General features: G+C 37.8%; 1 protein-coding gene across 4 annotated transcripts in view; it reads right to left on the bottom strand.

Moving 5' to 3' along the window:
* Positions 1-351: 351 nt before the first annotated feature.
* LOC121175664 (potassium voltage-gated channel subfamily C member 1-like) overlaps positions 352-17,406 on the bottom strand; it is a 43,983-nt gene continuing 26,928 nt past the window's right edge. The window contains exons 4-6 of one of the 4 annotated variants that reach the window (XM_041029475.1): positions 16,782-16,976; positions 11,214-11,254; positions 352-2,265 (exon numbers count right to left, since the gene is read on the bottom strand). In XM_041029475.1, the coding sequence (XP_040885409.1) occupies positions 11,220-11,254; positions 16,782-16,976 (230 nt within the window). In that variant the 3' untranslated portion in view covers positions 352-2,265; positions 11,214-11,219. Of the gene's footprint in view, positions 8,116-11,213; positions 11,255-14,731; positions 14,753-15,055; positions 15,713-16,781; positions 16,977-17,406 lie in introns of those variants that run through there. The other 3 variants (XM_041029477.1, XM_041029476.1, XM_041029474.1) reach the window with 3 other exon arrangements.

Raw genomic sequence — 17,406 nt, forward strand, 5'->3', positions numbered from 1 at the left:
CATTATAATCTTTTTTAAAACATTAATTGCATATAACATTTTTTTAATTCATTTTATATATACTTTTTTGTATCTCTAGCACCCTTGTCTTCAACTAAGGGCTTGCAGAAAAGACAGTCATGCAAAGTAGTCATGCTGGTAAACAAAGTTACAAAAATGCATTATCTTTTTTTTTCATTTGTTTATCTCAGCGTCCATCCTTTCTCATCTCCACGTCTTTCATAGGCAAGAGTCTGTCATTGCTCATTGTCTTTCAAAAAAACATTTTCCCGGTGCGTGTGGGGAAAACACGTTCGCCCACCCCTCATGATAAAATATTCGCTTCCCATCTTTTTTCCACGTCTTTGACTCCATTTCATGATGCCAAATTTTCTATTCACATTTGCATCTGATGTTTTTTTTTTCCTTTCTTTCTTTCTTCCATTCTGGGCCTTTTCTGTTCAGAAACTTTCTCCGAAGCCATGGATAGTTGATTTGTTTATCAAAATATAGATTTGTTCTCTTTGTACACTTCCACACTTTCTCTACTCTTGGTCCATTTCTTCTCATTTTCCCCTTTGCCTAAGGGCTCCCCTGATGGGCCATCCTTATCTTGACATCGACTTGCCAATGAAGCAGTCGTTGGCAGCAAGAGGGACAAGAGAGAGATGGGGCAGTATGCATCTGGGGAATCTTGTGCCTAATTGGCAGTGTCGGCCTTTGTGTTAGGGGGAACATTTAACTGATTGGTCCCTTTCAAAAATGATAACACATAATTTCCAGCTAATGGACAGTTTTATGTGACGTAAAAAGTGCCTTTGTGGTAGGGGTGTCCTTTTTGTTGTTTTAGGCAAGCCAATATCCTTTGATATTGAAGACTGACAATTGTCCATAGGAGTTTGGTCTCCTTGAATCAGTCTTTTTGCTCCTCAAGACTGAGCAATGCGTCAGTCAGACATAGGGAAAATCCTTGTCATATTTAAATGTGCATATTGGAATGGGATGTTAGTGGCAGTTAAAGGACTAAGTTCTTTTAGAGGAATGACTTTGTACTAAACAGAGACAGTGGCCAGTATGAAGGCGAGTACAAACTTCATCCTAAATGAAATATTTCTCCTAATCTAAAATACATTTACAGAAGGTCATTCAGCAAGTGCATGCTACAGGACCTTTGGTATCCCACGTTGGATTTTCGGGCTAGCCCACTTAAGTACATGAGAGATAAAGTCTTTTTCCACCATTTTCATATGGCGAAATGTTTTGGGTGAGTCTAAATGTACAGTAAATGTCATACATGATCTGTCTGAGCTGATGCTACATGTGCTTCATACGTTGTTTTTGATTATCTCAGTACTTGTGAGAAGGGCAGTGTTTCAGTCTGATAGAAGTGAATGGAAGACATAGGTTCAGTGGCAAACATGCGATACAAGATAAACCTGAATGAGGGACTATAGTATGGGTGTTGTTAGATACTGTGCATTTGTGATTGATTTCATTTGCACTATTTATAATTTAGTGCATTTCTCTCTTTTTTTTGGAATGTCAAGTTTAAATGAGTAAGAACAATCCTTTGTCTCTCATGTACTTTCTGTGTATATATATATATATATTGTTTTTTTCTTCAGTGGAAAGGAACCCAAGAGGAAAATGACATCTAAAAGATCCCTTGAATGCATAAATTCCTCTCTCTTCGAACTGTTGATGGATTGAATCAAGTTATTTCCCAGCCAACAAATGCTACAATATGTTAGCAGAGATGCTACATTGTTCATTCAGTCCTTTGTGAAGACAAGTTTTTGTTTGTTTAGTTTTTTTTTTCTTTTTTTTCGGAAACTTGTGAAGTTGCGCAGTTGTTCAGCACTGTATATGGTACTGAGTTGGTCATCATACAAGATGGCGAGTATAATGTTGTCAGAGAGATGTCATCTGGAATGTGTAATCAGGAGTCCTTTTCTCTCCCAAAAGTGTGTCAGTGCAATGCTCAGTCAGGTTGCCCAGAAAAAGAGAAAAATAAAAACAAAAAACAAAAGCAAAAAGGTCAGTCAGACAGTTGTCAAAAGTATGGTCGAGTTCCAAGAGGCTGCTTTGGTAACAACGTGAGGAGCAGACCATATGATTTTTTTTAAATTCATGATTAACCTCTGGTCTCTCTCTTGTCACCCCAAAGATCTCCTTTAAACTGTCCATCCGTGTCACCCCTGTCGCTTACGTGGCTCCCGCCGCAAATTTGTGTTTACCGGTTACTGACTCCTCATTAGAGAGAAGGCGAATGCTAGAAACTTAACACTGTGAAGACAAGAACAGAAAGCCATTAATATTAAGTTCACAGAGAACAGACATTCTTTGTAAGAAATCATGGTCAGTGAAACTAAAACTTCACTAAACTTGTAACATTACGAGTAAGCACGTGTATCCAGATTGGTTTATAGAAGTGCTTGACTAATATAAACCAATCTTGGCCGTAAATTGAGGATTTTTCTTGTTTTCATATTTGGAATTTGCCAATTACGCGAATTTTCATAACACAGTTTCGTAGTGTTACTGACATTATGTGCAATGGGGAAGTAATCGGGGATTACCATTACCTGTAAACTGCTGGTTAACTGTGCATGTCAGAATGAAGTGCACAAATTTAAACTGTAATGACAACTCTAGTACAGCTACAAAAACAGTCTGCCTCCAACATACAGAAAGAATTTAGGCACATAGGAAATGGTGACATTAAAACCTGTGGCTGACAATATTAGAAAAACAAACAACAGACTGAGAGAAGCAAGCTGCCAGCCAACTGACCAGCACCAAGCTCTCCACTCTGCCAGCTCTCAATAAATAAAGCCATCATCTTTACAGGAGTGATTTATGTACAGAGCATTTCAAAGAACATAATTAGGTTATAGGGAGATGATGATTATTCACTAATGTATGTGTGTATGTGTGTGTGTGTGTGTGTGTGTGTGTGTGTGTGTGTGTGTGTGTGTGTGTGTGTGTGTGTGTGTGTGTGTGTGTGTGTGTGTGTGTGTGTGTGTGCAAACAGTTTGATTTGAATGATATGTACACTTCACAGAAAAACACATTTTTGACAGATGGACACATACAAACATACTCAGTGCTATTCATGGAAGTTTTCACATTAAAAAAAAGAGATTGTTGTACTGTTGTTGTAAAGCAAATAGTGGATTTAAAGACTTTGCTGACACCATTTCAGGAAGCTTAACCCCCAACTTCACAGTATGCATCTTGCAAACACAGGTGCAAATTCAAGAGCATATTTGTCAACAACAGTAGGCAGAGCATTTTTATTTCTTCGCCTACAGTTATGGCAAACAATTCCTGAATCACATGTGCTGGCATCCTGCATTATTTACTGGGAGATTAAACACTTCTGTTCTGGTCTCACCAGCACACATCAACCCACAACACAAACATGATCTCTTATAGCAGCCACATTAGCTCTTCCCGTCTGCTCTTCACTTCACCCTCTTCTTCTGTCAATTTCCTCTGTATTAGTTGTAGGTTTCGCCAGAGAAAAGCAAAACTCGGTTCACATTTTTTAAAGGCCAGTTGTACAGTAAATGTTAGGAACTTTGTCATCCTACAAGAAACTGCAGCTTACGTTAGGAACAATCAGCACTAAACCACCATAGTTGCTGACCCATTAACCAAAGACTTAATAACTGTATTGAAATAGTATTTGGATCATGTAAGCAGGACCTTCTTCTGGTGCCAGATGCATAAATCTGCATAATTTCCCTAATATTTCTTCACAAAATCACAAATAAGTTAATGGAGTCTTGGTGCCAGATGTATAGATTCCCATATTTCCCTTCTACTGTGTTAAATTTTCACAAAAGGCCAGTGCACACATACACAAGTCTAAAGATATTATTCATTATTAGATTCTAACACACGACTGTTTGTTTGGATAGAAACCAAACTTTTTGCTCTTCCTGTGTCTTTGTTCTGGCACCAGTAACGTCCTGAAGCAGTGCCAAAGCACCCTTTGTGTTGTTACACACGGTGCTGGTATTGTAAATCATAACAGCTTATTGACTGATGCAGATCCAAGTTACAGTATTTCCACCACAGTGCATTATGTGTATAATTCTTACTCCCAGATTACCAGGTGATATAGCTAAAAATATGTTTAGTACTGTATAGCACCGACAGAATAGAAATGAATAACAGTACTTTGTTTTTGAAAGACAGACAGAACACATATGTACACACTTCTGTAGTGTAGTTAGGTTGGTTCGGCACTTCACTGATCTGCAGGATAAAACCATTCACCTTTCTGACTCCGTTCTTATGAATCCTCCTGCCCACACTCAGAGAGTATACATAGATATATTAATTTCATATGACTTTAATGTATTCACATGTGTAGATACAGATATGTACATATTCAATAATAACCACTGACCTATTAAGCATTGCTTTGAAGGTTTAGCTAGTTAAATCTAGCTAGTTTGCATGAACTCCTAAATTGACATCAGAGCCTAAAGGGGCCTCATAGAGGCACTTACTGTTTTATTTACTTAAGCAATGTTTACTTCAGAATCTCCTAGGTGATTTGCATTGGCAACAACTATGGGATATGACCCTTTAAACGCAACAGAATCACAGGTATGACATTCTTCGAATCCATTTGCATACAATAGAAAGCAAACAGGAAGAAATACAGTACTTCTATAATCATACATGTTGAAATTCAAGTGGTGGTGTTTTAAGATTACAGTATGTTACTCCTCTCTCCCACTGACAGTCAATTGTAGCATTAAAGAAAAACTTTCCACTGCAGATATGTAGCATGGACGGACATTTTCCTTGACTGTAACAGAAAATGTACACTCCAAATAACGTGGCATAAGAGAATTATTCAGAGTATCTGCGAACTGTAACATCCACATTGTGGAGTCATTCTAAGATTACACAGTATGCATGTGCGCCGAAAAGGTTTAATAAGTTTTTGTGCACTGTGAGAAGTGATGCTAGCAAAACTTACAGAAGACCAGGTTTGATGATGCGGACTAAGATTAGCTCTGAGGACTGAACCCAGGTCTGTCAATCTGTACTCATTACATGCTCACAAAAAGGTCTTTCTGCAAGTTAAATCGATTTAAAAATGCAATATCCCAGAGTTTCCAAGTTCAGGTGGACATTATACATTAAGCAGCTGCTCTCACTGGAGGAACAAAGTTCTGCATGCTGTTTCAGACATTTTCAGACAACACTGAATTATTGTAATTTTTTTTGACATCATAATGGTGAAATATATTGTGTATAAGCATGACTATTTGTAACTTTGTTCTGAAATTATGTTCGATGGCCTTCAAAAACCCGTATCAGATGAAGCAAGCATTACTTCTTGCAGTGACCTTATGGTAGGAACTATCCTAAATGAGACACTACGACTTTTACAAACTTCTCAAACTCCAGTCGACAACAGATTCAAGCAAACATTCAAGTGAAACCATAGCTCTCATCTTCAATCATAACACTGCATATCTAAGTTCTCAAAGCTTAGGGGTCTGGAAGCACATCAATATTTCGACAAAATGGACCATAGATTCTGACAGTAAGAATATCAGGACCTGACTCTCTAAACTCCTGCAAAAAAAGTATTGGTTGTAAAGCACTTACAGTTTTTCCTCATGATTTCAGTGTTGCTACACTGCTACATTTGTTTGTTAAACAACTTAAGGACAGTTAAATAAAACTGTATCTTTTTCAACAAATGATATTTGTGACAATCAGTGGTACAGAAAAGTAATTTCTTACAATGAAATACACATTACCAGTACAAGTGAAGAAAATATAAAATTATAAAATTATTACAAAACTAAAACAATAAAAAAATGGCAGCTAGAACATTGAAAAAGTCTGTAAGACCACATGGACTTGAAAGAAAAATGGCTCAAGTCATCGTAATACTTTTGGACACTTAAATCTGCAACAGCTAAATCAAAGATAAGTAGACTGCCTACTAAGTCTGTGCATTTTAAGGATTAAAAATAGATCTGCATATTTACATATGTATGTGCACAGCATGTTCTCCAGCATTAAAGTAATATTGCATGTTTATTGCATATGTGAATGTGTTATTATTTTGTAATCTTTTTTTGCTCAACTTCTAACATAAGATCTATTGTCATGTGAGGGTGATTTTAGGAAGGTCCTCAGTTACAAAAATAAAAGCTACAAATTGACTGAAAGAGATTGTTTATGATCAGTTATTGAGGGAGAGGTTATATTGTAACCACTGTGTTTAGTAATTTTAATTTGTATATATATTTAAACTTTTTTTAGATAAACATTCAAACCAAAAACAAAAAAAATAATGAGAAAAAAACTAAAAATTAAAAAAACAAAAAAACAAAAAACAAAAAGTGAAGCAGAAGCAAAACACATATTTAGAAAAGCTGAACATCCTTTGCTAGAGATGTGTTTAGTAGGTCGGTCTCACATGTTCAGCTTATTCATGTTTTGTAAAAATCTGTGTAATGTGCCAACATGCAAGCTTTAAAGGTTAGTAAATTAACTCCGACAGTTAGTAAAGTGCTTGTATTTGTTTAAACTATATTATTGATTATGTAGTCATCCATATTTGACTTTATAGGTTGTATTTACTTTATTGTCTTAAGTAGCTTTCTAAATACACTGCATCTAGATTTCTTTGAAAAATTGTAGACCTGCAAGCACATAGTTCATTTACATGACTGTCCATTTGTTCAAAGGTCCACTCAGTCATTTACTATCATCAAATAGAAAATGTGAACAGAGGATCTGATCGCTAAATTGTGCTCCTGTTTGGGAAACAAAACACAGCTGGTATGCAGCCAGTCAAACAGTCCTACCCATGAGGTCTTCAGCTGCCCTAACAACATTAACCACCAAGGATATCATTTCCCCCAGTTTCAGATGCTAAAAACATGATATCTGGTACTTCACAAATACAAAATTTCATATAACATTTTGTCCAAGCCATAGCCAGTGGTGTACATTGGTACATTATTTGCAGATCTGGCAGCCTATATGGTAGTGAGAAAATGTAAATATTTTTTGTGGCATATAATAAAACATGTTTTTTATGATTGTTATACCTGCATTTAATATAAAATATAGATATTAGCATGCTTGTACCTGCCAAATAAAACGACTGAATAGACCTTTAACTGTACACTGCAAGGGAGCAACTGAATATATGGGATTCTAACAGCAATGTAATAAAGCAAACTACAATTGAGATGGCTTTTATGGTATTATCTTAGCAGTATATTAGCTACTGTTTTCGCTTTTTCTTTTCTTTTTCTTTTTTTTAGCTTTGACATCATGTACAATGATTTCATAATAAATTTCAAAAGTTGGTGTTAATAGTGAGACTTATAGAGGCCGAGTCTGTTTTTCTTTTTTCGAGAGAGATTATTACCAAAATGATATCTACACTATACACACATGAAAATTCACAAAAGACAGGAAGTAGAAACCTATTCAACATCAATCTAATCTATAAATGTGTTTTTGTCTTTGGCTAAATGAACTGAAGTTTCATGGTCACTTCTCTGGACAGTGCTGTGAGCTCAGTTTTGTTTGGTCCAGAACACACAAAAATGGATGTCCATCTAAACACTTAGTTTTGAGATGTAACTGTGCACGTTTTCATAATCTTTTTTTAACCTCTGACTCTATTTTATTTACAAACCAATTGATTTTTTTTTTTTTTTTACATTTCTTCTAATAATTTAAAATAACAGTGTAACTTTAAAACTAAAGTTTGTTTTTGACCTCCATCAGCTAACCTGACGCATGCATCATAAACCATGGGATTCACAAGACAAGAGGTCATTCTTTCTACATTCAAGTTCTTTTTATGTTATTGCTATTGTTTTTGCACGGTGTACAATTCAAATGGAGGCTTTAGTGCGATCAGTCCATTAGATAATCTACTGCATCTCTTATCATCCAATCATAGCCAGCCTTTCTGCTACAAAATGGACGGGATGGGGGAACGACAGCGACGCAGTGGTCCTGGGGCCTCATAGGTTTCAAAGGGTGGGCTAGTGATAGGAGCAAGCCGCAGTGATGACCCAGCCATTCCCGATATGTTATTGAGGCTGCGAGATTTCTCATAGCCCGTTGCTTTACATTTTTAACCATCGATTGATACATTAGATTATATTTTGTGTTATTGTTTTGGTATCATATGCAAAGAAAATAAAAAAAGAAAATCATAGTTGAAATGTTTGGGTATGTTATGAAAAATTTCCCAGATTCAGTTGGTTTGTTATGAAGTTTACATAGTATTGAAACATGAACATGAGGTTTAAGATGTTATAAGAAGAAGTCAAAATGAAAAGATGCACAAAAGTAAAGCGAATAAATTAAGGATAAGGGATTGAAAATGTTATTAAATCATAAAGACATATAAAGGACAGACAGAGACAAGACAGACAAGACAGACAAGACAAGAAAATGCGAGTTATGATATGTCTTTTTTTTTTTTTATCAAAACAGAAAAGCAAAAGATTCTTAGATATTAAGAAACGTAACACCTACAGTAGGCCCATTGAATAAAGCACCCAACATTTAATCATGTGAAGCGTAACGTGCAATGTTCAGGTGTTTTAGACAAATATTTGGCCAAAACTATACAGTTCAACACAAGCACACAGTAGCAAATACTCAGATATCACTGATACAGTGGAGGAGTTGACCACATGAAGTTTCAGGTGAAAAAGCTTAGACATACACCACGAATGAAGAATAATGAATTAGCTTTGCATTTCACTTCATAAACATCCTGTTTAGTATTTGCTCTTTGTCCCTCTAAACTTCAAATGGCCAACACAAAAATGTCCTCGCTGCAACAATTAAAAACACTTCCTAACCCCCGGTAATCGCATCCTGTAGTGGAGATCAGTTCACAATTTGTTTGCAGTGGGAAATGACACACAGTAAGAAAGGGCCATTTACTGACAAAGACCAGCTGTGCAAGTGATTTTAAAGCAGTGAGCATGTCACTTGTTTGTTTACAGGACCCAATTTATCTAAGAAATAACAGATTGGCCTCTGTGTCCTTTCCCACTATATTTTCAATGTGTGATACAGCATGCAGACATTGAACTCCCCCTGTACTGTTGGTAGCAGCCACAGAGAAGGTAGTGCTGTGCTGACGGAGTGTTGTTGCATCAGGTGAGGTGAGAAACACCATTGGTAGGAAGCAGTCACCTGCCCCAACAATGGCTAACTGACCTGTGATGGGTGGAGTTTTACTGTTTTATTAACAAGTGTTATTAGATGTTATTAGATTTTAATGTAACCTGTAATGCAAACAGTTTGTGAGCAAATTATAGTTATAATGTATATTTTGTGTCAAACCCCAACCATCACAAGGCCACAGTCAGACAACAGAGAACAGCCACTGGTACAGTGTGACACCCTTTGTGCCTTCCTGCTGAAATGGAAATACACGGCAATATTGTGGTGCACAGCGGGCAACCCCACCACTCTGGATTACGCATCATTTGAGCCAACCATAAATAAAAGTTCCTTTTTTTATTCTGACTGGCTTGGGCACATTAGTCGGATGGCAACTCAGTAAAATATTGATGACAGGCATTTTCGCTGGGTTTCTTAGGCTGCATGTCACACAAAGATTTCTGAGGAGCTGTCTGGACAATCTGTGCAGCTGCTTCATTCTCAGGTTCAGTTGCAAAGGTATTTTGTTCGTATCACCCAAATGCATCAAGACATATTGTCAGGTTGCGTCAAATGGCAGCCACATTCATGATGTTTGCTGAATCAGGGTAAGGGCGACAACAGGAGGGATGACGACAAAAACCCAACCTGTTTTTACTGGACACCTACAAAATGCTAAATAATAAATGCAAACAGAAAAAGCTTTTAAAGCAAGAGGTTGCTACCATAACTATAAAGTTATCATTATATAATAAACCCTTCATCTGACCTAATGCTGAATAACTTAATATTTTCATGAAATTTATAGTATGGTTTGTATTTTTTCCTCATTAATTTCTCCATGTGGTCCAGTCTAATGTCACTAAATCAACTTAAACTTATCTACTTAACTGACTTTTATTGAATCTGGTATAAACCAAAATATTTAGGGGTAATATAACAGTGTATTCAATAGTTTGAGTGCAAAAGCTTTTCTGAAATTGATACTTTTAGTGTCTTGTTTCGACCATTAAAGTAAGTTAAACCGTTTGAAATTTTCAGAGGATAAAAAAATCAATATATGGTGTAAAAAAGAGCCAACTAATTTATTGTGTAGAGGTATTAATGTGTATAATTGTGCTGTTATAGCAATGTCCTAGTCAGCTGATTTTATGCTACAAATATTAGGCAGCTGCTTTCCCTGTCTCTGATTAACAGTGATGAGTGCCCCACAGATCTGAAGTACGTAATATGGGAGTTCACAAAAATAAGGTTGAGAGTTGTATATGAAGTTAGAACAAAAAATCTTGATTTTACTGAGAAAATCCTTTGGATCTATTCTTGGTAATTTGCAAAAATCAGCGTGCAGCATGCAGAGTAGAGAAAGAAAGAAAGAAAGAAAAAGGAAAAATACAGGAAAACACACTGCTCAAGTGATTAAAATATGGAGAACACTGTGTTTTATATACATTATGATCTTCAGCAAAACTAAGACTGAACTACTAAAAGTAAAAGTGGCCATGTTTGCACTATTAAATTCTGGCTTTAATGTTGGCTCGGCTACTTTCAATAAATACCCTTTACTTGTCCCTTTTAAGTCTGGAATTAGAGGGTTTGAACACTTGTCAAGTTGGACATGAGTAAAGTATGGAAGAGAAAAAATGAGTTCCCATCTTTTGATTAGATGAAGGTGAAAGCGATGAAGAATACTGTAACCGTATAAATAACCAGTTATGACTGATCAGTTTGCTTTTCCTGATGTTTAAAAATCTTTGCTTGGTAAAATTCAAGACAAGGAAAAGTTTTCAGAAATGACAATAAAATAAAATAAAAATTATACTGTAAAGGCAATCATGTCTCAGCCACTGCAGTCTGTCACGGTCCGCTAACTGCCTCCCCTCTATTAACTACTATATTTACAACAATATCAGCCGGGGTTTGGTGCTTTGGGACCGTCTGTCAGGGGAAATGGTGAGTCTGGCTGTCACTGTATTCAGTGATGACATAATTCCTGCCCAAAGTCACACTTAATTTACACTGTGGAGGGAGCAGGTACCTACCTACAGTCAGACTTTAGTTACACTTGCACTGCAGTGGCGGCCTGGGGATGGGATGGAGAATGAGTGTTAATCACACAAGGAGAAGGTTACGGGGAGGGAAGACACAGAGGGACAGACAGAGGAAAACTGCAAATATTCTGACCAGACTGTTTACCAACGAAACATTAAACACACTCAACCAAAATAAAAGACTTAATCATTCTTGTATGTACTGTATATGTGTAGAAGCACTTGACCATCTCTATGACTAACTTCACACATGTCCTACAGTGTGATGAGTGTGTGCCTGCTATGGATACACGGGATTTGCTGACTCTTCAGATGCTATTCTCGGCACAGCAGCATATTGTATCATTCTTACATGGGATCAATTGCCTGTTAAAGATGCGTTGATCTCCTGTTACACATAATTAGAATTATTGATCTCTTCATGACCATTACTGAAGCCACAATGTGTCCGTACTGTACACACAGTACCTGGGATGTCTTCTGGGGAAACTAAATGATAAGCAACTGTATCCTGCATCCTCGTGTTAGCTGTATGTAGGTCATACAGACCTATATGCATCAGCTGCTGTCATTAAAACTCAATTCCATTTAATATTTTATATATATATATATACTTCTCATACATTTACATAAATATTTATCATATGTACATATATACCGATTGTACATATATGCATATCATGTTTTATTTGTATTATAAGGTAAAAATCTGGCTCAGACAAAAGAATATTTGCAGAGTGTTGAGATGAGGCAACATAGTAAAAACACAGTGGTACTGTTACACACGTTAGAACATGCATGACGATGTAGAACATGTAGTTTTACAAATGACTTACGACGAAAAGTGCGCAATGACATACAGGAGGACTCTGACAAGTGTTACCACATAAAACACATTTTCACGCAAATTACTTCATACAAGAAAGCTTTTAGGAGTTAAATTTAGAGTTGGTGTATTGTATTTGTTTGTAGCCTGTTGTACTGAGCCACTGACTGTAAAGTAAAAACTGTCAATAACAAAAAAAAAAGGAGGTTGTAATGAATAATTTTGTATCGCCACATGCAGAAACAACAGATACCCTGTGGTGGCCAGTAAGTAAATATTATAAAACCCCTGGTCTTGGAAAATAATTACACTGACAAATATCACACCTCACAAATATCATAATTATGAGTAGTAAATGACAGGGTAAATAAGGGTGGGATGAAATGTGGATGAAGAGCGAATGCGCCCTATTAAACATAACAGCTTGTTTATGAATAGATTTATACACATTCTGTCTAATGTATGATATTTGTTAAACCTCAAAATTTCATTAAATTGCAATGAAGAAATTCTGTTGGTTTACGAGTGGTGGGAGTTGTTAAATAAAAGGTATAAATCTTATTCTGTGGTCAAATATAAATAAAAATAAATATTTCCTATTACAGATATCCTGAACCAGTGACATTTGTTCCATGTTCATATCAATTAATTTCACTGTTTTGGTGGCAATTTCCTTTATCAGTCGAATTCACAGAGGAAATTTAATAGGTGATGGTAAAACTAAGGAGAACACAGGAAGAACACAGGGGAAGTCAAAACACCGAACAACAAAACACAGTTGTACAAAACTCAAAGACATTAAGAAAGAAAACAGATCATACGCACACACAACAGCAAAATAATTCAAAATAAATATAACTTAATCCTATGCACATAATACTCCACAAAAATGAAAGATGTACACACCATGTTAGAAACACAGAACATAAATAAGCACAAGAAAGACCCAAGATATAAAAAAAAAAAAAAACAATCAACTGTTCAGTAAGGAAGTGAAGGCAGAGAGAGTGGAGAGGGGGAGAGACAAAGAGAGAGAAAGAAACACAGAACCCAACAAGACTGAGATCCTTGAAGAAGGTCTAGAGGAGTGACTGGGAGAGGACAATCAAAGAGGTGATTGACCGTTTGACCTTAGTGAGCCATGCATATTGCACTGGGTGCGTAGGAAGTTAAATGGCCAACAATCAAAGGGAAGAAACGGAAAAGCTACTAAAAGACATCTTATGCATGTATCTACGAAAGAAATCACAATTGAAGCACAAAAGAATGCGTTTTAGACAGCATGAGAATCCCTCTTTAAAAACAGGAAGGAGAACGTTTATTTTCAGCTAAGAACAGGGACATTAACTAACTTAAATCCAATGATTTTGGGGACTATTTGGGGGGCTATTATACTAATTTCTTGATACTCTGTACTGTTTGTCTTCCTCTAACTCACAGATTTTTAACTCATTTTTACTCATCTCAATTTCAACAGCCACACATATATATACAGCTTCCCATATGTTGCCATCTATTTAGGCATCTATCAAGGCTCAACATTAATACAGACTAACAATGAAACAAGGGCCCTTAAAGATCCCCAAACTAAGGGTATGAATCACAGTGTCATTTCCTGGAAAAAAAAACAAAAAAAAAACCCTGAAGCAACTTCCTTGTCACTCAAGCACTTATTTTCTTCAATGGGCTCCTGGTTTGCTTTAAAGAGGGATTTTTGTAGCACTTAAATTGCAGTTTATACATAAGAACCATTGAGACTGAAGCAATGTGAGGGACCTCTAAGTGAAGGGCTTGGACAGCTCAAGGCTTGCTTACCTTAGACAGCATGTAGCCACTTTTCAATCAAATCTGTCATAGGGTTTGTCTGTCTGTCTGGTCACTGTATAAGTGTTTCAGTCACCGAGTGCAGCTTTTGATCTCTATCCAGGTCTTCACAGTGTATATACAAAAGGTCCTGAACTCTGGACTACACTAGGCACTGAAAGCACAGTTACATGGTCTAGGGAATAGTATTTCAGATCCATTACACGCTCCCAGCACAGTATTTTGTAAATCAGCATTGCAGTGACTCTATAAGTCCAGCAGCTTTGTTTACAAAGCCGAGGTAGGACATTGAGTGACAGCAGTTTTAAATTGTTGGCTTGTTTCCAGCGTGGCATGTCTCAAGAGGTACTATCCCTTGACCTTGACGACTCCTCTGACCCCAGTGACCTTGGGCCTTGGAAGGATGATTGTCATTCAACACTGCTGTGTCACAAATGTGTGAAGCCATCATGGCCAGGCCAATTGATTATACATAAAATAAGGCATATGTACATGTAAGTATGCACATCTTTGATCCTTAAATGTGTTCTAACATGAGGAATATGTGCCATTGAAGGTGCTACTCAGTTAACACCTGAAGGGTTTCACAGTTTAACCTGTGCATGTGTACATGTACATATTATATATAAATACAAGAAGTAGAAAGAGTTTATTTTTCAGGGCCAAAAATGTCTAGATTGCAGCGTCTGCTTTCGTTTGCCAAGGTGGAGGTCCACGGGGGAGGGAGCAACACGAAAAAACAAAGTAGAAGGGGAAAACAAAATTAAGCCACACACGACAACACAAACACAACACTCAGACGGCATTGAGAGGACAGAGACACAGTGTATAACATGTAAGAATGAAAAAGCCCACATACACACGCGTGATATGACACAACCTGAAGAGAGAGACAACAACAACACAGAGGCACATCAGACAACAACGTGACCCACTGTTCCCTTTCAGTCTTCTTCAGTGTATGGTTTATTAGTTATTGACACAGGACACGACAACTGGGTTATTTGAACCTGAGCTGCTGGGTGTATTTGCATAATGTGCACGCCCACACGGACGCGCTCTTGCACTCATGACTATACGTAAGTTTTAAGCTCTCACACAGATACAAACACACAAGTATACACGTTTGTGCACACTGCTCATTATGGATGTATATCACAGAGCAATCCCATTTTCTTTCTCATTTTTTTTTTTTTTACATCTTATACTCTGTTTATTGAGATTGTCACTGAGTTCACAAAATTATAATGAAGCAAATTTGTATGCAGGTAGGATACTGGGCTGAGGTTCGGTTTTATCGGATAAAATACCCCACAAATCAGATGATGAGCCCTAATAAAAGGCTCTGCCACCCCAACCTTCAAAATTCAGATTCAAGCACTACCTAGCCTTAGCTCCACTGTTTGCGTCAGTCTTTTCATGTGGTATTTAAAACTGACAGCACACTTCCAGGCACAGAGACGACTCTTCACAGGTGACACTTCAAACTCTACTGAACATGTAAACACAACACTGTGGAAATGGTGTGGTGTGTATCTGTCATTTGAAGTCATGCACTGTGTGTGCAGCTGTGTCTGTGTTAATGTGAGTGTTGTACTGGTGTAGTGTAATTTGTGCAACTGCAAAACATGCTATGTCATGGAGAGCCAGATCAGAATTTCTGGATGTTAAAGCTAAGGGATCCTTCATTTTTAACTTTTAGCAGTGTTACCTCTGGTCTATGGTTTGATCCAGGAGGAGGTGGAGTTTGCATTGAGGTCCTGCTGTAACAGAGACCCTTCCATCTTATACCAATCCTCAGTCAGAGGGGAGTCTGGGCTGGGTGCCAGGGCTGCTGCCTCTAGTTTGTTGTCAACAGGGGGTGTTGAAAGTTTGGAGGGAGTGTGAGGGAGTGTTTTGGTGCAGGTTGGCGGCAGTGGTGGTGGTTGGATTGCAATAGTAAATGAATCAAGGTGTCAGGTTTTCATGAGCATGAAGATAACGCACACAGGGTTTTTTAAAAAAAAAATGGGGGGGTTCGGGGGGAGGGGGTAACAATGTAGCACATAAGGAAAAGAAGGGGGGAAATGAGGGCATGGGTTTAAAGATGGGGCAGAGGAGAAAGGGAGTCAGGAGGGAAAATGTGGGGCGGGTTAGGGGGAGGAAAGTCATCACAGGGTGGGTTAGAAGGTGGGGGGTTGGGGGGTGGTGGCAGGGCGGCAGGCCAAAATAAATAGGACGGTGCAAGGCAGGAGAGAGAGAGAGAGAAAAAGAGAGGGAGAAACAGAAGTGACGAGAAGTAAATTAATGCATGGTCAACTGTCTGAGTCCAGAAGACAGAGAAAGACAGAGATTGTTTATGAGCATGAATGAATGTGACATTATGGGACACACAACAAATTTCACAGACACTGTGAAAAAAATGGAAGACATGACCGAGGGAGTGAGAAGAAAGGAAGAAAGAAAGAAAGAAAAAGGAGAGAAATAGAGGGACAGAAAATCTCGTCTGACAGAAGAAATAAAATATGATACCAAGCAGTGATGGAAAACACAGACAACATGAATGTGAAGAGGTGGAAACAAATAGAGCAGAGCAGAAGAGCTGAGTGTATGTGCATGTGTTGTGAATGCATGGCTGTGTATGTATATATGTCTTGCTGCTATCGCTGTGACTGGAGCCTTTAATCTGTAGTGGAGGCTCCCAAAGTCAGTGTCATGTGTACTCTCCCATCCAACCCACCTTCACTAAATATTTAAATCTGATCTTATATACATGCAGTAACCTGTGTGTACTTATCTGCACCGGATGCACACCGAACATATATGGCACATATGTTTACAGTATGTTGTGCCTTTGCATCTTGCTGTTGTGGATCTGCTTATATAAGATGTGCATGCTTTATGTATCTATCTCCTGGTGTGAAACGTACCTTTCCGCACATTCCCATCTGTGGCACGGAATTCCCTGGTGTTGAGCAGGAAGCAGGCGCGGTCCTGCTGGTAGCGTTCCCGGGTAGGCCCACGCCCGATAGGGCTCCTCTCATCCGGGCTCAGCACCTGGTCGATGGTGGGGCAGTCCTCGTTAGCCAGGGCGGCCGAGGCTGCATCACCGTTCTGCTTGGAATCTGGAGGAAAGGTGTTGGGGTGGGGGGGGACAACATGGAGGACAACACTGCATTAACAGAGCACCACAGAGAAGAGTATGAAGGGTAATATGAATTTGTATTACTATATTTAAATAATCAGGTGTGACAAAATAAGTCATTGTATTTTCTGCATTTTTTTTTTACTTTGTTGAATTTTCACTGGGACATTATGTTAAAATAGAATAGGGTAGTATGTTGTTGTGTGTTGTGGTGATGATACTCCAAAGCAGGCTTGGAGCCAGTTGTCAAAATTTTGTTTAATAGGAAAAAAAAAAAAACTACTGACACAACCCACGAGAAACCTTTTCAGACTGGAAGAGAGCCAAGCAGACAGGATGTAGTAAAATCACTGATAAAATATTTTCTGGCTCACTGATGACTAAGGCAGTAAAGTAATGCATTAAAGGTG

The sequence above is a fragment of the Toxotes jaculatrix genome, chromosome 21 (genome assembly GCF_017976425.1).
Source record: "Toxotes jaculatrix isolate fToxJac2 chromosome 21, fToxJac2.pri, whole genome shotgun sequence".
NCBI classification, from domain to species: domain Eukaryota; kingdom Metazoa; phylum Chordata; class Actinopteri; family Toxotidae; genus Toxotes; species Toxotes jaculatrix.